Source organism: Macaca fascicularis, chromosome 16, assembly GCF_037993035.2.
Source record: "Macaca fascicularis isolate 582-1 chromosome 16, T2T-MFA8v1.1".
Taxonomy (NCBI): Eukaryota; Metazoa; Chordata; class Mammalia; order Primates; family Cercopithecidae; genus Macaca; species Macaca fascicularis.
The window spans coordinates 3,477,473-3,503,426 of NC_088390.1; the positions used below are offsets into that span (position 1 = coordinate 3,477,473).

The 25,954-nt window shown below is 37.5% G+C and overlaps 2 protein-coding genes across 8 annotated transcripts in view; both read right to left on the minus strand.

The window, feature by feature from the left end:
- Nucleotides 1–1,202: 1,202 nt before the first annotated feature.
- LOC102134993 (olfactory receptor 1E2) lies at nt 1,203–2,154 on the minus strand. Its single transcript, XM_005582502.4, has one exon. It carries the CDS (start codon nt 2,152–2,154, stop codon nt 1,213–1,215), a length of 942 nt encoding a protein of 313 aa, XP_005582559.3. The 3' UTR covers nt 1,203–1,212.
- Nucleotides 2,155–7,660: 5,506 nt separating this feature from the next.
- SPATA22 (spermatogenesis associated 22) overlaps nt 7,661–25,954 on the minus strand; it is a 68,299-nt gene continuing 50,005 nt past the window's right edge. For 6 of the 7 annotated variants that reach the window (XM_074018220.1, XM_005582503.4, XM_015437379.3 and 3 more), the window contains 4 exons: nt 16,417–16,759; nt 14,058–14,187; nt 10,809–10,906; nt 7,661–7,989 (listed from right to left, as the gene is read on the minus strand). In XM_074018220.1, coding sequence (XP_073874321.1) covers nt 7,798–7,989; nt 10,809–10,906; nt 14,058–14,187; nt 16,417–16,759 — 763 coding nt within the window. In that variant the 3' untranslated portion in view covers nt 7,661–7,797. Of the gene's footprint in view, nt 7,990–8,258; nt 8,345–10,808; nt 10,907–14,057; nt 14,188–16,416; nt 16,760–25,954 lie in introns of all 7 variants that reach the window. The other variant, XR_012425128.1, reaches the window with a different exon arrangement.

Consider the following 25,954-nt stretch of genomic DNA (forward strand, 5'->3'; position numbering starts at 1 on the left):
ATAAATAATGAAAATATGGTGTATATATACACAATGGAATACTAGTCGGTCATTAAAAAGTATAAAATCTTGTCATTCATGGCAACATGGATGAGCCTGAAGGATATTTGTTAAATAAGTCAGGCACAGAAAAATAAATACCACATATTCTCGCTCACGTGTGGAAGCTTAAAAAGTTGGCAGTATAGAAGTATAGAGTAGAATATTGGCCACTAGAGGCTGAGAAGGGGAAGAAGTGGGGTTATACAGGTTAGTTAATGGATTAAAACTTACAGGATAGGAGGAATAAGTTCTAGTAGTCTATAGCACTGTAGGACTCTAGTAAACAATTTTTTTGCATTTTTCCAATAACTAGAAGAGAGAATGTTGAATGTTCTCAATACTAAGAAATGATAAATTTTGAGGTGATAGAAGTGCTAATTTTCCTGATGTGATCATTGTACGTTGTATACACGTATCAAAATATCACACTGTACCCAATAAATATATACAATTATTATGTGTCGATGTTTAAAACAATTTTAAATAACTAATATAAATGAATGAGTGAACAAATGAGTGGGGTTCTTAAGCAGACTTTGGTTCCCTTCCCCATGCTTGAGAAGTCCTTTTAGGGCCTCAGGTATGACTTAGTTCTCAGATACAGATAAACTAAACTATGGTATCTAAGCAAATAGAAAGTTCATTTTAGGTTTGGGTCAGGTAAAAAGACATGCAGACATAAAAATTAAGAAGAAAACAAGGTTAGAAGACAGGCTGATGTGAACACTTGCTCAGGAAAATGAGTAAAAATATTTTTTTCAAAATTTGAAGTTTTGTTTAGTAAAGAAGGGGACTGAGATGTTTGGGTTTTATTATTGACATGAGGACAGACTATCATTTAGCAGACCTGCAGGGTTTTTGTAAGTACACATGATAAATTGGTGGTTTAACAATGAAGACAGAATTTTTAATTTAAAGATTTTCAATCTTTAAAGATTTTCTTCACCTGGGATTAGCATAAAGGAAAATCTTCCTAGCAGGTTACTGAGAACACCTTCTTACTTCAACTACATGTCCCCCCACATTTGTTTTACTTACTCAGAAACTATGTAATATTACATTTAAACAAAAAGTTCCATGTGGAGAAAAAAAGAGATCTGCAATAATATTGAAAGATTAATGTCCATGTATCTATTGGATAAAATCATGTAAGACTCCCAAGCATCACCATCATAGAAGGAAGAGATTTTGCCTTTTACAAATGACCCTTTCCAGCGCTCCCTTCATGTCTCTGTTCCTCAGGCTGTAGATGAAGGGGTTCAGCATGGGGGTCACCACAGTGTACATCACAGCCATGACAGTCTCCTTTAGAGTAGAACTATTAGCTGATGGGCATAAGTAGAGACCAATAACGGTCCCATAGAACAGTGACACCACAGAGAGGTGGGAGCCACAAGTAGAGAAGGCCTTGCAGATACCCTTAGACGAAGGGACCTTGAGGATGGAGGAGACAATCCGTGCATAGGACCCAAGGATGAGTAGGAATGGGATGACAAGAATCAGCCCTCCCATGATAAATATCACCAATTCATTAACTCGAGTGTCAGAGCAGGCCAGCTTCAGCAGAGCAGACATATCACAGAAAAAGTGGGGGATCACATTGTCTGCACAAAAACACAACCTGGCCATGAGTAAAGTGTGTAACATGGCATGGAAGGTGGTCAGCACCCAGGACAGCACCACCAGGGCGAGACAGAGCATGGGGCTCATGATGGCCGTGTAGCGCAGGGGGAAGCAGATGGCCACATAGCGGTCATAGGCCATGGCCACAAGGAGGAAGCTTTCTAGATCTGAAAAATACAAGAAGAAGTACATTTGGGCCAGGCAGTCCGCATAGGGGATGGATGGATCGTGGTTCTGCATGTTCTGCAGCAATCTGGGCACTGTGACTGAGGAAAAGCAGAGGTCAGAGAAGGACAAGTGGCTGAGAAACAAATACATAGGCGTGTGGAGCTGGGAGTCCAGTTGAGTGAGGACAATGATGAGGAGGTTCCCCAGGAGGGTGGTAAGATACATGGCCAAGAACAGGGCATAGAACAGGTTTTGCTGCTCTGGCTGGATGGGCAGGCCCAGGAGCAGGAACTCTGAGATGCTGGTTTGATTTCGTCCCATCGTGCTCTGTCTCCAGTATCTTTAAGAGAATATAATAGGATCCCTTAAAACCACCAATAAAAATAAATATATTCCTATGATACATTGTCAATAGGTGTTCTTCAGTCATTGATTTCACCATCATTTTCCCTAACAACAATCTGTATATTCAGAGATTTCTATAATTATCTCTATAATCAGAAATGTGCCACATCACAAAATCCACACTACTTTTCACACTGATCTCACTTTTGATAACATGTAACAAATGTTACTGCTTTCTTTCTAAAACACTCTTATCTATTAGTTTCCGTGCAATCACACTGGTTTCCTGACACATACTGGCCATTCCTTAACAACTGTTAATGGTTTCTTCTCTAACAGTATCTTATATATTGGTGTTTTCTGGGAATTTTTCCTAAATTCTGTTCTAATTATACAGATCAAGCCCTGAAAGAGTTCACCTGTCCCTGTGACACTGATTACCGTCTAAACTTCATGGGTAAACCTTTCATCATTAGTACTGTATTACCAGTTGCTTCCTGATTATCTCCCCATGGATCGTGACCATACGCAGTTTAACAGATCCCAGATGAAACTCATCTCACCCTGCCACTCTCCCAATCCGCTCCTCCAGTCACTCATGTCGCAGTAAAAGGAATCCACACTCAAGTCAGAAACCTGGGAGTTTTCTTTCATTCATTTATTTCTGTCAAGATCAACATCTAATTCTAGCAAGTCATATAGATTCTGTACTTCGTTCTATTTCTGATTCAACCACGGCTTATCCCAATTGCCAAAATCTGCAACAGGCTGATGTCTTTTCTTGTCTGGACTATTGGAATAGTCTCTTACTTCATCTCCCTGCTGCTATGCTCACTAGCCTTCAATCCATTCACACTGTGGCATTCTAAGATAAAAATCTGATCATCATTCTCCTGCTCAGAGTCCTTATGGATTCTCATCATTCTTAAGATACAGGCAAAATTCCTTTCAAGGACGCAAACGATATTTCATTATCTGACCCATGCCTACCTCCACAGCCTCATCTGGTCCCACAGTGACTCTTGCATCAGCATTCTCCAGCAATTCTGGACTTAGAAGTCATAATTTCTTGCCTCCAGACGTTCACACTTGCTGTTCCTTCTGTGTAACATCTTCTTCTCTCTGCCTTTTACTTGGCATACCCCTGCTTCTCCTTCAGGTTTATTACATGTCACTGGCTCAGCTCAATCTTCCTTGTCTGCCCAGACCAGGTAAGACCTGCTTCTATGTTTCCACAGCATCCTGTACTCATCCAGCAGCATTCAATGACCTTGATTGCTTGTTTATAGCTGAGTTTCCTACCAAATTGTAAATTCCATACAGGTAAGGCCATAACTGCCTTCGTGACTGCAGCAAGGCCAGCACCTGGGATGCTGACTGGATATGGCCAATGTTTCATTAGTATTTGTTAGCTGTCCTTCAGGCTGAGACATACATTCCTCCAACTTTATTTTTTATTTTATTTGAGACAGAGTTTTGCTCTTGCTGCCCAGGCTGGAGTGCAATGGCACGATCTCGGCTCACCACAACCTCCACCTCCCAGGTTCAAGCAATTCTCCTGCCTCAGCCTCCTAAGTAGCTGGGATCACAGGCATGCGCCACCATGCCCAGCTATTTTTTGTAGTTTTAGTAGAGCCGGGGTTTCTCTATGTTGGTCAGGCTGGTCTCGGACTCCCGACCTCAGGTGATCCACCCGCCTCGGCCTCCCAAAGTGCTGGGATTACAGGCATAAGCCACCGCACCTGGCCCCTCCAACTTTAAAGCAGTCAAATCCCATTGTAGTTAGAATAACTACTCCTATTAAATACTCCCAGAATTAAGAATTCACTAGCCTTAACCATTTAGTGCTAGTTTTGACGCTTTATTACAAAATTCTGAGATAAACTTCAGACCTATGGAAAATGTTAGACCATCCAACCACCCTATTCTTTATTTTAAAAAGACAGCCCATTATGCATGTTGACACTGTCATTTTGGTTTTGGTGTTGATGTCTACATGGTTCAGTTACACTGACATGAAGAAATGTATCTGAAAGTTTGTATAGTTTGGGGAGAAAGGGAACGAGGATATCCACCCTTGAGACCTCGCTGTACTTCCTCTCCAGATATCCATACCTCAAAACGCCTCTGAGCTAAGAAAGCTGAAGGGTATTAGGGTATATGAGAAGCTCCTTTCCTAGAGGGATGTAGCTGAGTCTAACTGCTGGGATTTTCACCCTGCTGCTGCTGTTTAATCTAGCCACATTCACAGGTTTTCACATTTGGACATACTGTGCTAGTACTGCAGGGAAATGGCATCAAGCGAAGTTTCACATGCCTGTTTTCTCAGAAGGCTGCCTCCTTGGGAAATGAGTGGGACCAATCTCTGGTGTCAAGGGTCTTATTAGAAATTCCAAACCGGAGAGACATCACTTGTGAATGCTGCCACTGATCGGGAATATGCATTTCAGCTGCTCCCTCAATAATGCCTTTCATCTTCTTCACCCGGTAAATCTATACTTCTCAGTCTGGACTGAAAACAAGAATCACGAAGGTCACTGCTTCTAAAACTTTAACTGACATACAAACCACCTGGTGGTCCTGCTAAATGCTGATTTTGATTCAATAGGTCTGGTGTAGGGCCTAATACTCTACATTTCGAAAGTTAAAATTTTACATTTGGTGATGCCAATTCTGCTGTTTTGTGGATCACACTGAGTAGTAAGGACATATAATACATTTTTAAAGTAGAGATTATGGCACCATCCCCCAATAAATGTAATTAGAATCTCTGGAAGGGGCCTTAAGTAAGCTCCTTAAGTAATTCAAATATATGGCCGAGGGCTTGAAATCTCTGTATTAAACGCCTATCTCATAGAGATGTCATTATGTTGAAATCTACAATCATGAGAGGACATTGCATAGTATTAATGGACACTGTCATTAATAAAAAGATATTAAGTTGTGAACATTAAATCAAAGTATTTCTGGAATGTAGAAAACTCTTGAAAGGCAGAGAGGTGGAGAAAAGGAAAGTTATGTCTGAAAAACTATCCTATAGAACATCATACAACTGGGGAAATCAAGACCCTCAGGCTGTAGGGATACTAAGGTACCAGCTTATTCACCCTCCTGCCCAACTTACTCTGTGTCTGAGGTTAACTCCAGGGCCCTGATCCAAAATCCTCCTCCCCTTTATTGGTTGCAACAGCCTTTGTAGTCGTCACCTATGTCTGTACCCACCCTTCTGACATCTCCTTTTCTACCTACCCCTGGCCCTAGGGGACTGTGCATCCCGGAGGAGCCTAGATCCTGGAGGACCTCATTAAAAACAAAGTAATTACACAGGACCTCTCTAGAACAAATCAGCGTAGAGTCCTGCAACAGTGACTGATTACAGCTGCTGATCACACCTTACACCTTACAGTGACTGATTACAGCTGCCGATCCCTTTGGGGAATCACGAGAACGGAGAGAAGCTCAGGGATGGGTGCTTAATCACCGCCTGCTTAGGGAATGGAGAGCATGCCTGTGAGGTTTGGGCCTACATCTTGAGAAGTGAAGAAAAAATGGTTGGAGAAGTCACAGAAGCAAGCAGGGACCAGGCCGTAAATGTCCTGAAATATCTTAAGGGTGTAAGAGTTTAGGTTTTATCCTGTAGACAACAACAAGCCATCAGTGGTCTTTGAATAGAGGACCGCTATGGAAAGACATATGCTTTGGAAATATTTCCAGGTGGCAGAATCTCTCACTATAACCCAACTCCCTGTAAATAGGCCCTAGGAGAGAGAAAAATGGTAACCAACAAGGATCAGACTTCCATGACCCAACCATATACAGATAGAGCGAAAGGACACGAGTAAGAGAAAAGATGAACTCTTCTGGATCACATTCAATTCTTCCTCAGGCAAATATGGAAAAGTAAATTCACATTTGCAGCCCTTTGAGCTACTTCTAGCTCCTTACCTCTCTAGGAAGACCTTAATAACCGGACACCATCATTATCTCAACCACTCTTCATGTGTCATATTACCTCCTCATACTAGCTTTTCCTTACCCTACAACTGATCACAAGACCACAACTGACATTTACAACTCCTTCTTCCACAACTATTCCATGTACCCTTTTACATAACTTCAGCTAGATTCAACCCACATTCCTTGTGAGTCTGAATCCTCAGTGTTATTGTTTTTCTTGGGTTGCTATAATAGTGTTCCATTAACTTTTACTAAGTGACAGCTAAAAGAATCCCCTGCATATCAGATATGGTCTTCCCTTTCCTCATTATGCAGAGAAACACAATTTTCCATTGTTAGCTGGGATTGAACTACCACAGGCAGTACAGTAAACTCCTTTTTTGCCTACTGATTCAGAAACATAAAGAACCAAAATTGCCAAATGGCAGTCTCAACTTTCAGTAGAATGGAACCATGGAAGCACTTCAGGTAAAACATTCCTTCCTTAAGAATTGTATCAGATACTTCTTGTCCACCACTTCAAATCCTCTCAGCCATCTTCTCGTATTCCAGCCACGGTGGCAATAACCAATTCTGCGCAGACTTTGACCAGCTTCACATAGATTCGGTCTGACAGTATTACCTCAGGCCTATTCCATCTGCTTCTTGTGCCCTGCCATAAGGTTTCTCTGATTCCATGGAGTGGAAAATCATGGAAAAACAGCCCAATGCTTACACATACACAACCAGAAAGTACAAGGGCATTGTTGCCGTGTTGGTCAACCCTTAAATACAGGTGCTGGGAGCTTACGCATATATGCCTTAGTCCCTCCTAGTGGTTGCCAACTCAATAAGCCATCCTAGTAACTGGTCTCCCTTCTTCCCTATTTAACACCCCCTCTATTCCTTACTTCTTCGCATGAGGTGAAATTCTCAAATAAACTACTTACAAATAAGACTTTTTTTAAAGTAAGGTCTGTTAATCAACAGAGCCCAAAACTGTGGAGGTAGGGAGCAAAACTTCCGTGGGCACATTAGTTGCTCTAATAATGAGGAAGTCAGCCCTGCTACCACTCCTTGATTTCCAGACTCGTGAATCATGGTTATGGGAGAAACATGATGATATATGGGCTCCTGGTTCAAAGCACACCAACATTTCTGGTACCCCTAATTTTTGTTACTTTGTGAGCTACTTTGTCTCTAGCATTTGCAACAATGCCTGGCACAAAGCAGATTTTCATTAAATATTTGAAGTAATTAAATGAATCGCACAGACTAGCAGTTCCAGAACAATGCTTAATAACAGTACTGACAGTGGGCACACTTGTCTTTTTCCTGATAATGCAAATACTTCTAAAATACCTCTAATATTTCCCCCTTAAGCCCAATGCTGGTTTTTGAGCTAACTCAGATGTATTATTATCCCATATTAAATAAGCATCATCTATTCCTGTTATAGTGAGCATTTTTATCTAGGATGGTTGTGGATTTTAGCAAATATATCATTTTAATAAAAACATTAAAATTACACTGCAAAAACTCCACGTTTAAAAGAATTCAAATACTTTAATTCAACAAGTGAAATACAAGAAAACAGTAGCTATAAAACTATGGAGATGGTAAATTAAGTAATAACAGAAAACCGCTATAATTTATGCTATTTAAACTTCCTTTTATCACTACTTAAGTTTCATTCCTCACATTAATATAATACCGCATCTCAACATCTGCAATTTTGACAAATGCCTGGAATGATTTTTGTTCAGAAACAGATGCCGGTCTGACAGAAACACATTTGAAAATGTTCTTTTTCTGGTCATAGTTGCCAACACATCTATGAACTCGGCCTCTAATCAGTCTTGGAAGTTCACGATCCTGTTTTTTAAAAAATGAATATCAAAAAATTAGTTATTACTTCATCCGAATTTCAATTTTTTTAGTATTTATATTATCAACTAAACATGTGTCATCTCAAAATGCTGTAAAAATTCCTTCACGTGAGTCAGGGCCCCACTGCTAACAAGACAATGATAGTTATTCACATGGTGCCCTGTAACAGATGAAAGACCCTCAATTGGTAGGGCTTTTACAAGCTAGCAAGTTGTTGCTCATTCAAAGACTAAATGACACATGAAATTACTCACTCTTTTATCAGATTCCCAGGGTTCTACTTTCAGTAGGCAGCAGACTGGGTGATTCAAAACAGCTCATCAGATGACAATTAGGATAGCTGGATGAAATATTTTGTTAAAAATCTCCCCGTAAGCATCAGAGAGATATCAAGACAGTGAGGAATTACAGAGAACCCCCAGCCCTCATCTAGGATAGTGTGGGAGTCTCAGATGAAACCTGATTTAGGGGGTACTTTCTCCCTGAGATGTCTGCAAATTACAGAAAGGCAGTTCAGAGTCTAAGAAACTGAGCAGAGCTTTCACAGACTTGTATAGTTGGGAAACAAATGGAATCTTAGGCCCCCAAGGAAAAGAGATTCTAGTAACCGCTCCCACTCTGACCTGAAGCTTAAGTTGGCACCCAAAAGTTCGATGCCTTTAGAGACAAGTAAATCAGAAAAAGATCAGCAATCTCCAAATCCTCTCAATTATGAATAAAATTAAAGCATTCTGAAATTGCTTTCACTAAATAGTCACAAAAAGCACTAATTATAAGGGGAAAGACTAATGACTGATAAAAGGATTATACGAAAATGAAAAACTTCTGTTTATCAAAAGCCATCATTAAGTGAGAAAAAGCAAATGATGGATATGAGAAAATATTTGCAATGCACATAATGGACAGAAAACTGACTCCCGGAATAGTTTTTTTTAATTCCTAGAATCAGTAAGAAAAAGACAAATAACTCGAGAAGAAAACAGCAAGATGCCTGAACAGACTTTACAAAAAAAGATATCTAAATAGCATATGAAAAGGTATTCAACCTCATTACTCACCAGGGAATTGTAAAGAAATGACATAACACTAAATTGACTCACCAGAATGGTTATAATAAAAAAGATGGACAATACTAAGTGTTGGTAAGAATGCAGAGCAACCACAACTCTCCCACACTGCCTGTGAGTACTTAAATTGACATAATCCTTTGAAAAATGCTTTGGCAATAACTAATGTATTTGAATATACACATGCTCTATGACCCAGAAATTTTACTTCTGGGTATACATCAAACAGAAATACATGCAAATGCATAAGAGACATAGCTAAGAATGTTCATAGAACATTATGCATAACAGCCAAAAATCCAGAAACCCAAATGCCCACCAACAGTGAAATAGAAAACTGTGGTATATTCATGCAACACAATGTTATACAAAGCAATGTAAATGAGTGAGCTACAGCTACACACAACAATATAGATGAACCTTACAAACATTTTGCCAAATAAAGGAAATCACATATTTAAAAAGACATACTGTGTGATACTGTTTTTATAAAGTTCAAAAACAGGCAGAATTAATTGATGACATTAAAAGTCAGGTTAGTGGTTACTTGCAAGTAGAAGACAAAAGGCAGTGAATGGGAAGAAGCAAAAAGGTATTTGGGGGGTGATGGCAATGTTCTATTCTTAACCTGGGTGGCATTCACTTTGTGATACTTCATCAAACTGTATGGTTATGATTTTACACTTTTCTGTACATGACAATAACAAAGTTTTTTTAAAAAAAACATCAGACTAGATAAAAATAATACACATTCAAGATATTATAGGAATTGACAATTTTCTTGATCACCTACTATGTGTCATGCACTGTATATTCATGTTTCATCATTTAATCTCCTTAACAACCTTTCGAAGTAGGAATTTGTCTCCCCATTTTATAGATTTTTTTAAAAATCTGAAGTTCAAGTAATTTAAGCAGCTTACTTAAGTCATAAAACTAGAAAGTGTTGGAGTAAATGCTGGAATCCAAGTCTGATTTCAGAATTGAGGACAGTGTCAGAATTAAGGTCAAACTTTACAAAGTTTATGTAGCTCTTCTACAGCCTCAATGTGTGTAGGTCAATAGCCTCCTTTGCAATCTCCAGACTTCTTTGTCACGAAGCCTCTTCCTTATATCCCAGCTCACTATGCTTTCCCCCAATTTCACAACCACTACCCTTACCCCCATCAGTTCCTAACTCTTCACTTTGGTAATTATAACTACTTTCAGTTCCCTGAACAAGTGAAGCTCTCTCTTAGCTTCAAGTCTATGCATATGCTGCTCCCTCACCTTAGACTATATCCTTCTTTCTGTCGCCAACACATTTTGGCTTAGTTGATTCTTATTAGTCCTTAAAGATCTAGGGTAAGTTACCACCTTCTTTGAAAATCTTTCCCTGATCTGCCCCTTCCTTCTTACCTACTTCTCTAGCACCCTGCACATACCCAGCTCCACCATGCCATTCACCATACCACAGTGTAACATTTCTGTACCATTCTACTTGGGATTACAAACTCTTTGAGAGAAAGAGCCATTCACCATTTATATTCCACTTTATATCCCTCACACCCAGCACAGTACCTGGCACATAGTAGGCTCTTCATATTATACAAATAAACAACTTTCATATCAGAACTAAAATCAAACGAAGTGTTAAAAGTACTAAACTGTTAACAGAATTTAGTTCAACTGAATTATAGCCTGCATGTTTATATTCTGTTGACATAGCTTTGCGAAGAATACTTTAAAAATACTCACGATTTCATAAAAGACACAAGGCAGAGTATTTTTCCCATCCCTCATAAGAAAAGTCTTCGAATAATATGGGCCAGGTGTAACAGCTGAATCAAGAACAGCTAAGCAATATTGAAATGGGAGAAAAAATAAATGTTGGTAAACTGCAAATAAAATTTAACAAAGGGAAGCTGATGTTTAAATAAGTATCCATATCAACCTCTCATAGTTCTATTTATACAGTAATAAAGAAGACATTTTAAGAAGAGAAGATATTTCTCAAGCAGTTTTACAGGTAGGAAAACAAAACTTCTGACTCTCTCCAACTTAGGAACAGATTATATGCCAAGCTCATACAATTGATAATAAATGACCATCTGAAACTTTTTCCTTAGAATGTATAGTATAGAGTGGTTAAATCCCCAGAACAGTCTACAACATTATAATAATAAAATGCACATGTGTAACAAATAAGCATCATAATTTAAAGAAAAAAGAAACATTGAATTAGAATCAGGAGTCATGCATTCAAGTCCCAGGTACCTCAACTTACTAATATTTTGTGACTTTGAGCAAACCGGGTTTTTATTTTTATTATATACGTTTAAGGTATACAGCATATTTTCATATACATACAACATACTTTTATAAACATATAGTGAAATCATTTCTACAGCGAGCAAGTTAACGTATCCATCACCTTCCATAGTTATCCTTTTTGTGTGTGATAAAGCACCTACAATCTACTCTTAGCAAACTTTTAATATACAATACAATAATATTAACCACAGACCTCCTCTGTGCATTAAGCCTCTAGACTTATTCGTCCTCCATAATTGCAAGTTTGTACCCTACGACCTACATCTCCCTATTCCCTCGTTGAATAAATTGTTTAACCACTTTCAAATGTTTCTTCCCCTATAAAATGCAAATTGTAATTCATGTTTATCTCAAGAAATTATTATCAAGTGACAGCATTATTCATTTATTTAATAACCATCTACTGAGTACTGGTAGTGGGCATTTGTTATTTTGAGGCTGGCCTCCATTTCTGCTAAAAAGACCCAGATTATCCTTTAGGAAAATTCCATTTTTAGCCATATTATTTGGATAGGATTTGTCCCATCCCCAGATCCAGGAGTGAACTGTGACTGACTTAATCCAATCAGCATATTTTATTGCTCAACTATGTAGTTCAGGATTTCTGCGATGGGCATGTCACCCAGTCAGCAATGGTTATATGCAAAGACTCATTTGTTAGTTTTTAGGAAAGAGCAATGAGAAGAAAAATCTAAGAATATGGCAGTGTGGTATAAGAATGTAGAGTCTACAGAAATTTAATAAACAACTTGCTACCATAAGGGGAGAGTCAGAAGCTTCTGGAGAGACTACAGTCTGGAGCCTTAAGATGAAGCCAACACTATGACAGGCCAGAAGGATGCAGAGAAATCACTGTGTCATCTCTTGAGCAGCTAGATCAAGCTTTGCCTAAAGTCAGAAACCCAGCCACTTTTCAGTTGTGTGAATAATTCTCTATTCGTATTTAAAAATCCACTAAAGTTGTCTCTTTTTTTTTTGCATGGGGGTGGTTGCAACTGAAAGGGACTTCCTATATACTGTGCAGTGTGCTAGACACTAAAGTGCAGTAAAATGAAGCATCTACCTTTGACAAGTTTAGAGTCTAGCCTAGGAGCTCAGGATTATTATAGCACTATGAAAGCTCACCATCACATATAAAAGCATGGATCCCCTTCATTTCTTGACAAGAATGTCTATTGGTGTTTATACCGAGTATTGTGATATTCTTAAAAGGATATTCTGGAGTGAACCTGAACAATTCACCAAAGAGAACCTGGGGAAATGAATGGAATCAGCACGTCCTTTTAATAGGCACAGGTTATTTTTAATATTTACATTCTGTAAATGAGGTGAGAGCCAAAAGCATCCTTCACACAGGAAAAAGCAATTTAGTGGGAAGTTCGACAGGGTTTAAGATCTTTGAAATAAGATGTTCTACCTCTGACAGTATTCTAGCTCTGACAGAAAACTGACATGAAATAGAATACCATCTGCTATTGCAGTTACATGGCTACTGGTAAGATCTGAACAAAATAAGAGCTAAGTCAAGCTTCAACATAGAGTAGTAACAGCCATGCCAACCAGCTAAGAGATATACTTCAAGCAACATGAGTAGGACTTCATGGAATCCCTGAAGTACATGGCAGTTCGAGAGGCCATAGGCATGGAAACCTCCAAAAAGCCAAAAATGAAAACTGAACAAAACCAGCCCAGCCAACACCTTGATTTTAGCACTGTGATACCAAGTATAGAACACAGTCAAGCCCACATGGACTTCTGATCTACAAAACTTGAGTTAAGAAGTGGGTGTGGTTTTTAGCTGCTAAGTTTCCATTACTTTGTTACACAGCAATTGAAAATGAATACAGTGTGCTTTACTCAAAAAGTCTGAGTCTCTACTGAATCCAATGTCACTTTATATAATAAAGCTTCTTCCTTAATGGTAACAAGAGAGAAACTGGAATCATTTTTAGGTGAAAGTTAAACATGTGAAATGAGTGCACTGATGGAAATCTACATCTATATATACACACATTTATATTTACATTTATTTCTATATATATGTGTGTGTGTATATATATGTAACAGGACAAAAGGAAAAGCAGGAGGCTGTATCAGTTTCCTATTGCTGCTTACAAATTACTACAAATTTAGTGGTCAGCTTAAAACAACACAAAAGCATTATCTTAATATATGGAGGTTAGAAGTCTATAATGAGTCATCAAAGCTGTGTTCCTCTTGGAGGCTCTAGAGTAGAATCTACTTCCTTAACTTTTCCAGCTTCTCGAAGACGCCTGCATTCTTGGCGTCATGGCCCCTCCCTCCATCTTCAAAGTCAGCAAGGTAGCATCTTTCAATGCTTTCCTTGTATAAGGGACCCTTATGATTACACTGAACCCACCCAAATAATACAAGATAATCCTCCCATTTCAAGATCACTAACTTAATTACATCTGCAAAGTCTCTTTTGCCATATAAGGTAGCATTCACAGGTTTTGGTAATTAGAATGTAGACATTTTTAGGGAGCATTATTCTATCTACCACTGGGACTATTATTAGAACTTCAGTTCTTTGAATACACTTTAGGGAGTAATAAAAATCAGACTTTTATTTGGAAGAAAAAGGACTCATCAGACATTAAAACCTGTTGTCCAAAGAGTATCACTCAAGTATTTCTGAAGCATTTTACCTACCTAATACTTCAAAAAGAAGTACAGTTTTCTGTGCATGTTCACGCCAATACTTCATGCTTTCAATAACTGCAGAAATAATTCTTAAAGAATTAGCTTTTTCCTTAAACTGTAACTGAAACAATGAGGTTTCCTTTTGAAAAAATAAGATACATAGCATTAGAAAAATATTTTTTTTCATCATACTCATTTACCTTCTATGTAAAAATTCTAAGTCCTTACAATGGACAAGTGAGTAAAAAGAACTACTGAAAATTTTAGTATAGTTACTTCCCTTAAATAAGGCCATCATTACTATATTACCAATGGAGAGAAACCAGGGTGCACTTAGAGACAATTAATCAAGAGGAGAATTATTTATATAGGTATTCATTCACTCATTCATTCACTGAATATTTTAAAGCATCATATGTCAGATCCTGTGACAAATATAGGTAAGGCCATTCCTTTCCCTAATGCATTCACACTCTAGGGGCCTCTAGGGAAGGAGCCAGACATATTCATTCATTCATTCGTTTCAAAAGTGTTTACTGGACACCTACTACACGCCAAACATAGCTATTAAGGAAACATTCATGGACAAAACAGTCAAGATATCTGCTCTTGAAGATTTTATAGTCTAGTGGAGGATTTATAAAATAAATAAACATATAACAGAATGTCAGGAAATGTACTTTTTTTTAAGGAAAAAACACACAAGGTAAACAGAAAGAAAGAGAGATGGGGGTTATTATTTTAAGTGAGTTGTTAAATGAGGACAGTGGTAACAGCAAGTATAAAAGCCCCGAGATGGAAATGTTCTTAGCATTTTTGAAGATCAACTAAGAATACAGTGTGTCAAAATACTAATTTTCAAAGGCAGGGGGACACTTTCCTTTGTGAGTGTGAGGGTTGTGAAGAGCATATGATGGGATTTTTTTTTCAAAACACAAGTAGTTTCTTCCCTCTTCCCCTCCTAACCAAGATTCTAACATGCCTCCTGTTGATGATTATGGCCACAGTAAACCACTGTTACTAAGGTGATTATGTCGTATAATTTTGAGTACAAGGAAACATAAGATTGAGGACCACTGTGAAACATGCTTTATTAATCTTATTTCCAACAAAAAATAAAACATGCAAAAACAAATTTTACCCCGATGGCTTACTGAAAAGATTGCTTTTTCAGACATATGGGCAGAACAAAAACTAACGACTGTAAGAAGTTGTTACCATTCCTAGGTTGAAAGGACAAGAGGAGAAAATAAAAGTATCAAGCCCAGGAAAGCTATACTCATGAAGGGGCTACATCATGCAGTGACACAGCCACTGCTGGTGATGTAACATTTAAGACAGGAGAAAGTGAGAAAACCCAACTTTTCCTCCCACCCTGTGATTGGTAGTACCAGTGACTCCTGCTGGCTGACCTCTAGCAAAAGCCAGGAAGTAAACAATCTCAGGATGATGCACTACGTAGGATGATGCACTACGTAGGACAATTCAGCCTTCCAAAACACAAAGAAGGGCAGGTGAAGAATCAAGTGGGCCAAGGGGCCAGGGAGCAGAGATGAGGAATAACCAGCACACATAATATATAAATAATATTTACAAAGAACAATTAGAGCACTGAGCGTACAGAGGAAGTACAGTTGAGACACAGGTATAGGGAAGAATATAAACCAAAGCACACAGTGTATGCTATGTTTAGAGAACTGTGACGAGTCTGAGGTGGCTAAAGCATTGGACAATTAGTAGACTATGAAATATGAGGCTACAAAGGTAAAATAGGGTAAGATCATAAAGCAAAGGTCATAATAAGTTGATCACAAAGAAAACTATGGCCTGCAGTGCAAATCTAACCTGCCATCTGTTTGTGTAAACGTTTGTTGGAGGACAGCCGTGCCCATTCATTTATGTATTGTTTATGGCTGCTTCCAAGTTACAGTGGCAGAGCTGAGTAGTACTGTTGAGTAGCTGTAACAGAGACAGTATGACCCATAAAGCCAAAAATAATACCTGGCCCTTTATAGAAAATGTTTGCTGACCTCTGTTGAAAAGTACTTAGAATGACATATGAAGAGCCTAGGTAACTTCACAAACAATGGATAAACTGTCATTATCCTTAAAATGAGTGTAAAGTGAAAGTCAGAATTGAGTAGAAAACTCTAAAGTTTTAAAGGAAAAGGAGCAGCCATTCACACCCCTAAGAAAATATTTCGGAAACTAACATTCATCCACTTCAATGGAACTTAATATTTATGCCAATCAAGTAATGTATGTCATGGAATTTATTTCAGGTGCTCTTATCTCTGTAGTTTTCTAAATATTTACCTCATATTTTTTAAAACGTAAGTAAGTCATTAACTGATATTTAAACATTTACCTTCAGAGTGTTGTCTTCTGGAATATCATCCAACATTTGTTTCTTATATTGATTTTGTTGAAAATTGGGCTTAAATGTCTGTAATGCACTGTTTTTGTCTAGCCCTCTCATTGTGGAGCCAGATATTTTTGATGAATGTGTTTGTCTGAGTAGCTCGGTTTCTTTGTTGCGAGGTAAGTTGGGAGGTTCGGGTATTCCGAATTGTTTTTGTTGTTGAGCTCCTGAACTCATTGGACAAGAATTCTTTCCATCATTTGCCACTAAGTTTGTTCGTTTACATTGAGGCTTAAAATCATTTTTATTCCAAGTTTTCAAGCTGGTATTTTTGTTGTTATCTCTGTAGCTGTAATAGTGCAAAAAAAAAAAAAAAAAAAAAAAGAAAAGAAAAAAAAAGCATTTGTTTCTATATGGTTTCTTAATTACAAAAAAAATTAATGAAAAATTCATTTATATGGCAATTTATGATTTAGGAAGCACTTTGTTACTAACTACTTAGAAATTCCAAATACATCACAACAACCCTACAATGTATTATTACCCTCTTTCCAGATGAGAAGACTGATCCTTAATGAGGAATTAACTTGTCCAAAGTCATACAGGAAGTTACTCACAAGTCTAGAACCGAGGAAATACAAGATCTCCCAGCTCGGAGTCTAGTACTACAAAGTATATTTTTAAATGATAGCATCCTTCATATGATAGTAGTTGTATCCAAGTGGTAAGATTTTGAAGGCATTTGTATGCTTCTTTATATATTCAATTTTAAAATTTTCTACAAAGTAAAATTTTAAGAAGCTAAACTGTGGCTTAGCAATGATCTTAAATCACAAGGAGAATACATATAAGCAGGAATAGATAGCTATTAATATTTGATTCGAAATTTTGTGGTTTTAATGCGTACCTTAAAAGCCCTATAATGAATCTGGTACAGCATTTGCCAGCAACATTAAGTGTGTTATATCAGTTGACCAGAACATTATGCTAGATGCTAATGAGGCCAAAATCAAAAGCATAACTTCTGAGCAGCCTAGTTAGGAGTTCCACAGGAAACGAACTAGCCCAAGTCACAAATCACAAATTCTTTATTTATTTTTCTTTTTTCTCGGAAACAGGGTCTCGCTCTGTCACCCAGGCTGGAGTGTAATGGCGAGAACACAGCTCACTCTAGCATCAATCTCCCAAGCTCAAGCGATCCTCCCACCTCAGCCTCCTGAGTAGCTGGAACTACAGGTGAGTGCCACTATGCCCAGCTAATTTTTGTTATTTTTTGTAGAGACAGAGTTTCACCATGTTGCCCAAGCTGGCCACAAACTCGTAGGCTCAAGTGATCCACCTCCTTGGCCTCCCAAAGTGCTGGGACTAGAGGCGTAAGCCACCATTCCCAGTCCACAAATTCTTAATTCTCAGGAATTTTCCTGGAAATACCACAAGTATCACAAGAGGGCAACCAATACAACCCATCCCTTTTTTAGGTAAATAATCCAAAAAGAGGTCTAGGTGCACTACTGACCAGGAACAAATCCAAGTTTTATGAGGCCTAAAGTTTGTATAATTTGGGAAACACTATTAATCGGGTACAAAGTTAGTATAAAATAATGAGAAAAGCAAGCACAATTACAACTTAAATTATAAACACCACAAACATCACGATACCCAGAAAAAAAATATTAGAATTATTAACTGCCTGATACTCCTTTATAGAAATTTTTTCCTATACTGAACACTTCTTCATACAACAATAATTTTGTAATTTTTTTGGACTCAGGCCAGTCTCAAACCCATGGGCACAAGTGATTCTCCTGCCTCAACCTCCAGAGTAGTTGGCACTACAGGTACCATCACACGCAACAATTTTGTAATTTTATTTTCAATAAAGAGAAACACAATTTTGTCTTTGCTCTCTCCCATGGTTATAGAAATTACTTTTATTATAGTCTAGAAAAATGTATTTCAGCTTTACAACTGTCTATTGCTAACAGCACATTTGTAGTAATGCCAAAGATCACTGATCACAGATCATCATAACAGATATAATAATAATGAAAAAATTTGAAATATTGCAAGAAATACCTAAATGTGACATAGAAACATGAGGTGAGCACATGCTGTTGGAAAAATGGCACCAACAGACTTGCTCAATGCAAGGTTACCACAAACCTTCTACTTGTAAAGAATGCAGTATGTGTGAAGTGCAATAAAGCAAAGTGCAATATATGAGGTGTACCTATATGAAGAGTGGCTGAGTGGGTTAAAGATCCAACTATATGCTATCTACAATGAACTCAGTTTAGATTCAAAGACACATAAAAGCTGAGAATAAAGGGATGGAAAAAGATAATTCCATGCAAATGGCAATGAAAAGAAAACAGGGCTGGCTAAGTTTATGTCAGACAAAATACACTTCAAGTTAAAAGTTGTCTCTAAAAACAAAGAAGGTCATTATATAATGATAAATGAGTAAATTCAATAGCAAGATATAAAAATTGTGAATACAAATACATCCAATATCAGAGCACCTAAATATATAAAGCAAATATTGACAAATCTAAAAGGAAAAATTGACAGCAACATAATAAAAAGAAAGCTCAATACTCCACTTTTAATAATGGATAAATCATCCAGACAGAAAAATCAATAAACAGTGAACTTGAACAACACTATGGATCAAATGGACCCAAAAGACATATATAGAATTTGCCAACCAACAGCAGAAGACTACACATTCTTCTCAAGCACAGATGGAACTTTCTCAAGGATAACTCACATGTTAGCTCACGAAATCAGACTTAACACATTTAAGAAGATCAAAATCATACCGAGTATCTTTTCTGACCATAATGGTATAAAACTAGAAATCAATAACTGCTAGAAAATGGAAAAACTAGCCGGGCTTAGTGGCTTACGCCTGTAATCCCAGCACTTTAGGAGGCCAAGGCAGACAGATCACAAGGCCAAGAGATCGAGACCATCCTGGCTAACACAGTGAAATCCCGTCTCTACTAAAAATACAAAAATTAGCTGGGTGTGGAGGCACGCACCTGTAGTCCCAGCTACTTGGGAGGCTGAGGCAGGAGAATCACTTGAACCCAGGAGGCGGAGATTGCAGTGAGCCGAGATCACGCCACTGAACTCCAGCCTGGGTGACAGAGCGAGACGCCATCTCAATTTAAAAAGAAAAGAAAATGGAAAAATTCACAAGTACAACACCACACTCTTGAACAACCATTGATCAAAGAGGGAATTTAAAAAGGAAATTTAAAAATTATCTTGAGACAGAAACAAAGCATGACATACCAAAACTTATGGGAAAGCAAAAGCAGTACTAAGGGCAGTTTATAGCAATAAATGTGTAAGTGGAAATAAAAAGATCTCAAATAAGCATCCTAACTTCACACTTAAAGGACTTGGAAAAAGAATAACAAACTAAGCCCAAAATAAGCATATAAAGGAAACAATAAGACTAGAGTAGAAATAAATAAAATAGAGAATAAAAAAAAAAAAAGCAAAACTGGAACCGAGCGAGGTGGCTCACACCTGTAATCCCAGCACTTTGGGAGGCTGAGGCAGGCGGATCACAAGGCCAAGAGATCGAGACCATCCTGGCCAACATGGTGAAACCCCATCTCTACTAAAAATATAAAAATTAGCTGGGCATGGTGGTGCAGGCCTGTAGTCCCAGCTACTCAGGAGGCTGAGACAGGAGAATTGCCTGAACCCGGGAGGCGGAGGTTGCAGTGAGCCGAGATCGTGCCACTGCACTCCAGCCTGGCAACAGAATGAGACTCCATCTCAAAAAGAAAAAAAGAAAGAAAGAAAAAGAAAAACTAAGAGCTTATTTTTTTGAACAGATAAAGTCGACCGCCCCTTACATAGACTAAAAAAAGAAAAGATTTAAATAAATGAAAGAGGAGACACAAAATGGATTTCTCAGAAATAAAAAAGATAATAAGGGACTATTATGAACATTATATGACAATAAATTGGGTAACACAGAAGAAATGGATAAATACCTAGAAATAAGCAACTTACCAAGATTGAATCAAGAAGAGGTAGAAAGCCTAAACAGACCAATAATAAGGAGATTAAAGAAGTAATCAAAAACCTCTCAACAAAGAAAAACCCAGGACCAGATGACTTCACAGTGAATTCTATTAAACATTCAAAGAGAAATTAATACCAATCTTCTTAAATTCTTTCATAAAACAAGAGAGAATACTTCCAAATTCATTTTATGAGACTAGCAACGCTCATATCAAAATCAAACAAAGACACTGCTAGAAAACTGAAGGCCAGTATCACTAAAGAACATAGATGCAAAAATCCTCAATAAAATACTAGCAAGGCAAATTCAACAGCACATCAAAAAATCACCTATCAAGAACTCTGCTCACTACATGGGTGAGGTGATAGGATCCATACTTCAAACCTTAGCATCACACAATATTCCCATGTAACAAATCCTATGTACCCCTTATATTTAAAGTGAAAGTTGAAATCTTTTTTTAAAAAATTATACACCATGACCAACTGGGATTTATTTTTGTGATGCAAGGTTGCTTTAACATATGCAAATCAATCAATGTTATATACCACAGTAGCAGAATTAAAGATAAAAACAGATGCAGAAAAAGCATCTGACAAAGTTCAACATCCATTCAGTTTACTCTAAAAAAAATAGGTATAGAAGGAACATACTCCAACACAATAAACGTCATCTGCAAAATTTCCACAGCTAACATCATAATGGGGGAAACTGAAAGGTTTTTTTAAAGATCCAGTACAAGGCAAGGATGCCCACTCTTACCACTTCTATTCAAACATAGTTACAGGCTGGGCATTCTAAATCTGAAAATCCAAAACTCGAAATGCTCCAAAATTTGAAACTTTTTAAGCAACAACAAGATGCTCAATGGAAATGATCATTAAAGCATTTCAGAGTTTGAATTTTCAGATTTAGGATACTCAACTGGTAGGTATTCTGCAAATATTCCAAACCCCAAAAAAATCTGAAACATTTCTGATCCCAAATATTTCAGATAAGGAATACTCAACTAGTCTTGGAAGTCCTAGCCAATCAATTAGCCAAGAAAAGGAAATAAAGGAGTGCAAATTGGAAAGGATGAAGTAAATGTCTCTGTTTGCAGATGACACGATCCTGTATGTAGAAAACCCTAAAAACTCCATTAAAAAACTGTTAGAACTAAAAAATGAATTCAGTAAAGTTTCAGGATACGAAATCAACATACAAAAATCAGGAGCATTTCTTTACACCAACAATAGATATCCCAAAAGGAAACCAAGAGAATGATCCCATTTACAATAACACCAAAAAGAATAAAATACTTAGGAATATATAACCAAGGTGGAAAAACGTCTATACACTAAAAAGTATAAAACACTGATTTAAAAAAAAAAAAAAAAACACTGAAGACAAAATAAATGAAAAATCCTGTGTCATGGAATTGAAGAATTGATACTGTTAAATGTCTAAACTACCCAAAGTGATCTACAGACTCAATACAATCCCTATCAAAATTTCAACGATATTTTCCACAGAAATAGAAAAAACAATCCTAAAATTCATATGGACCCACAAAAGACTCTGAATAGCTAAAACAATCTTGAGAAAGAACAAAGCTGCATCCATCACACTTTCTGATTTCAAGTTACACCGAAAAGCTATAGTAATCAAAACAGTGTGGTACTGGTATTAAAACAGGCACACAGACCAACAGAACAGAGTAGAGAGTCCAGAAAGAAACCCATACATTTACATTTAATTGATTTTCAACAAAAGTGAGACGAACACACAATGGGATAAAAGTCTCTGCCATAAATAGTATTGGAAAAACTGGATATCCAGATGCAGAAGAATGGAACTGAACCCTTACCTTACACCATACACAAAAATCAACTCAACCATGGATTAAAGACTTAAACCAAGTAGGAACCGAAACCATAAAACTCTTAGAAAAAAATGTAGGGAACAAACTCCTTGACATTGGTCTTGCAAATGACTTCTTTTAATATGACACCAAAAGCACAGTCAACAAAAGCAAAAATAAATATTTGAGAACTACATCAAACTAAAAAGCTTCTGCACAGTAAAGGAAATAATCAACAGAGTGAAAAAGCAACCTATAGCACAGGAGGAAACGTTGGCAAACTATATAACTGATAAGTAGTTAACATCCAAAATATTTAAGGAATTCACAGAACTCAGTAACAAAAAACAACACAATTTAAAGATGGGCAAAGAACCTAAATAGACATTTTTCTAAAGAAGACACACAGATGGCCAATAGGTATATAAAAAGGTGCTCAACATCACTAATCATCAGGAAAATGCAAATCAAAACTACAATGATATATTATCAATTCACACTTGTTAGGACAGCTGTCATCAAAAATTCAAAAGATAACAAGTGTTGGCGAGGGTGCAGATAAAAGGCAATCCTTGTACACTCTTGGTGGAAATGAAACTTGGTAGAGCCATTATGAAAAACAGTATGGAAGTTCCTCAAAAAAATTAAAAACAGAACTACTATATAATCTAACAATCCCACTTCTGGAGATACATCCAAAGGAAATGAAATTAGTATCTCAAAGAGATATCTCCATTTCCAGATTCATTGCAGTATTATTCACAATAGCCAAGAGGGCCAGGCACGGTGGCTCACACCTGTAATCCTAGCACTTTGGGAGGCCAAAGCAGGTGGATCACATGAGGTCAGGAGTTCAAGACCAGCCTGGCCAACATGGTGAAACCCCATCTCTACTAAAATACAAAATTAGCCAGGCATAGTGGCACATGCATATAATCCCAGCTACTCGAGAGGCTGAGGCAGAAGAATCACTTGATCCCAGGAGGCGGAGGTTTCAGTGAGCCGAGACCACACCATTGCACTCACATTGTCTTGTTGCCATTGCCTGGGCAACAAGAGCAAAACTTCGCCCGAAAAAAAAAAAATTCCAAGATATGTAAACAATGTAAGTGACAGATAAATGGACTAAAAAATGTATCATAAAGAGATAACGGAATACTATTCAGACATTAAAAAGAAGTAAATCCTGCCATTTGTGACAACATGGATGAACCTAGAGGATGTTATGCTAAGTGAAATAAGTCAGACACAGAAAGAAAAATACTATATGTGCTTACTTATATGTGGGATCTTTACAAATCAAACTCATAGAAGCACAGAGTAGAATAGTGGTTACCAGGGGTGAAGAGGCGGGAGAAATAAGGTGATATCAGTCAAAGGGTACAAAGTTTCAGTTACGTAGAATGAGTAAATTCTAGAGATCTAATGTAGAGCACGAGGACTATAGTTAATAATACTGTGTTATACAGATGAAAATCGTTTAGAAGGTAGATCTTAAGTGTTCTCATACAAGAAAAAGATGGTAATTATGTGAAGAGATGGATATATTAATTAGCCTGACTGAAATCAGGTCACTATGTATATGCACATTAAAATATCAGGTTGTACACCCTAAATATATATAAATTAAAAAAAAAAAAAAACACTTTTTTTGAAACAGGTTCTCACTTTGTCACCCAGGCTGGAGGGCAGTGGCAGGATCTCAGCTCACTGCAAACTCTGCCTCCCAGGTTCCAGCGATTCTCCTGCCTCAGCCTCCCAAGTAGCTGGGATTACAGGCATGTGCCACCACACCTGGCTAATTTTTGCATCTTTTTGGTAGAGACGGGGTTTCACCCGTTGGCCAGGCTGGTCTCAAACTCCCGACCTCAAGTGATCCGTCCGCCTCTGACTCCCAAATTGCTGGGATTACAGGTGTGAGCCACCGCATCCAGCCCTAATTAAAATTTAAGATAACAATAGAAATACAATATTCAACTGCAGTCAGAACTGTAGCAAGGATGAGATTGTCAAGAGAGTGTTCCAGACGCAAACAGAGTCCAAAAGAAAATATTCCTCATACCTTTGGCCATCCTGAGCAAGTTGAAGGAGACCTAAAAGTTTAAAAATTTAGTTACATGGATATTGGGGGCCTGCCACCTCCTTTTATGAATTACTGACTTAAGTTATATACTATTTTAGATCATTAAACTTTTACAATAGATCTGTGTAACAAGAATGGTTGAAAGACATGATGTGTAATAGGAAAACAATTCTGGGTGTATCAGAGCAACAGGCATTCTAAGTATTCCACACACAAGCATGTTAGATAAATTCATATATTTGTAAAATCCTTAATCAAGGGTTTTCGTGGTAGTGATAGACAAGACAGCACAAAGTTACATAAATACATCAGAACTGTATGTTTTATGTACAATATATATTGAGTACTGAAGGAACCTCAGATATCATCTAGTTCAACTTTTTCCCCATGGATAAAGACATAACACTCAAAAAAGGTGAAATGGTTTGGTTTTTTCTGTTCAAAAATAAATTAATGGTTAACTCTGGATCAGTGCAACTATGAATAATTTTCTTTTTCCTTTTTTCTAGAATTATTCTATTATTTTCATAATGAGAATAGTAAGTTATTTTAGAAAAAAAAACCCTTATCTTCTGTTAAAATTTATGCATTTACCTGAACCTGTTTGCCAGGTTGTATTCAGTTCTCAGTTTCTAAAGCCTTCATCTCACCGAGTATAATAGTGTATGCCTGTAATCCCAGCACTTTGGGAGGCTGAGGTGAGGGAATCGCTTGAGCCCAGGAGTTCAAGACCAGCCTAGGCAACATAGCAAGACCTCGTTTCTACTAAAAATTTTAAAATTAGCCAGGCATGATGGTGCAAACCTATAGTCAGTCCCAGCTACTCAGGAGGCTGAGGTGGGAAGATTGTTTAAGCCCAGGAGTTCAAGGTTGCAATGAGCTATGATCATGCCATTGCACTCCAGCCTGGGCAACATGGCAAGGTCCAGTCTCAAAAAAAAAGATTAAAAATGTTAAAAGTCCTCATATCACCTCAATCCCTCAACTGAGATGTCTTAACTACCAAGTAAGTACAAGCTCAATGTCTCCTCAGAGTCTAAAGCCAATTGTAGGAGCTCTGGCAAAGAAACTTATCCTTACTAATCTTACTAATTGTCCATATCCTAATTCTGGTGAATGAAATATATATTGATAATGTGTCTAATAACACAGTATCTATAAGAATAGGAGTGTACTTTGCTCTTGAAAACTCCATGTCCCAAGAAAGTCTAGACTAGGCTGCCAGAAACAACATAGGATGGCCAGTTAAACCTGAATTTCAAATAAGTAACAAATTTTTGGTATAACTATGTCCCAAATATTGGCTGTGACACATACTAAAAAATTCCTGATTACCTGAAATTCAGATTTAACTGGGCATCCTTTATTTTTATTTGCTAAATCTGGCAACTCTACCTGGACTCTAAACCTGAGGATTAGACCTTTAACCGGTTCAAAAAACCTTCAGCAGATTACCAACTGCCTGCATGGATTTTTAAATGTTCTCTACTCCTGGATTTCCTGTTGTATCCCAATAGTCTGACAGATCATGTATTAATTCAAATCGTAATATCCAATACTGGCTGCCTGT

Bases quoted from the DNA above. Each gene is read 5' to 3' on its own strand.
- LOC102134993 (XM_005582502.4), bottom strand. From the start codon at position 2,154: ATGGGACGAAATCAAACCAGCATCTCAGAGTTCCTGCTCCTGGGCCTG.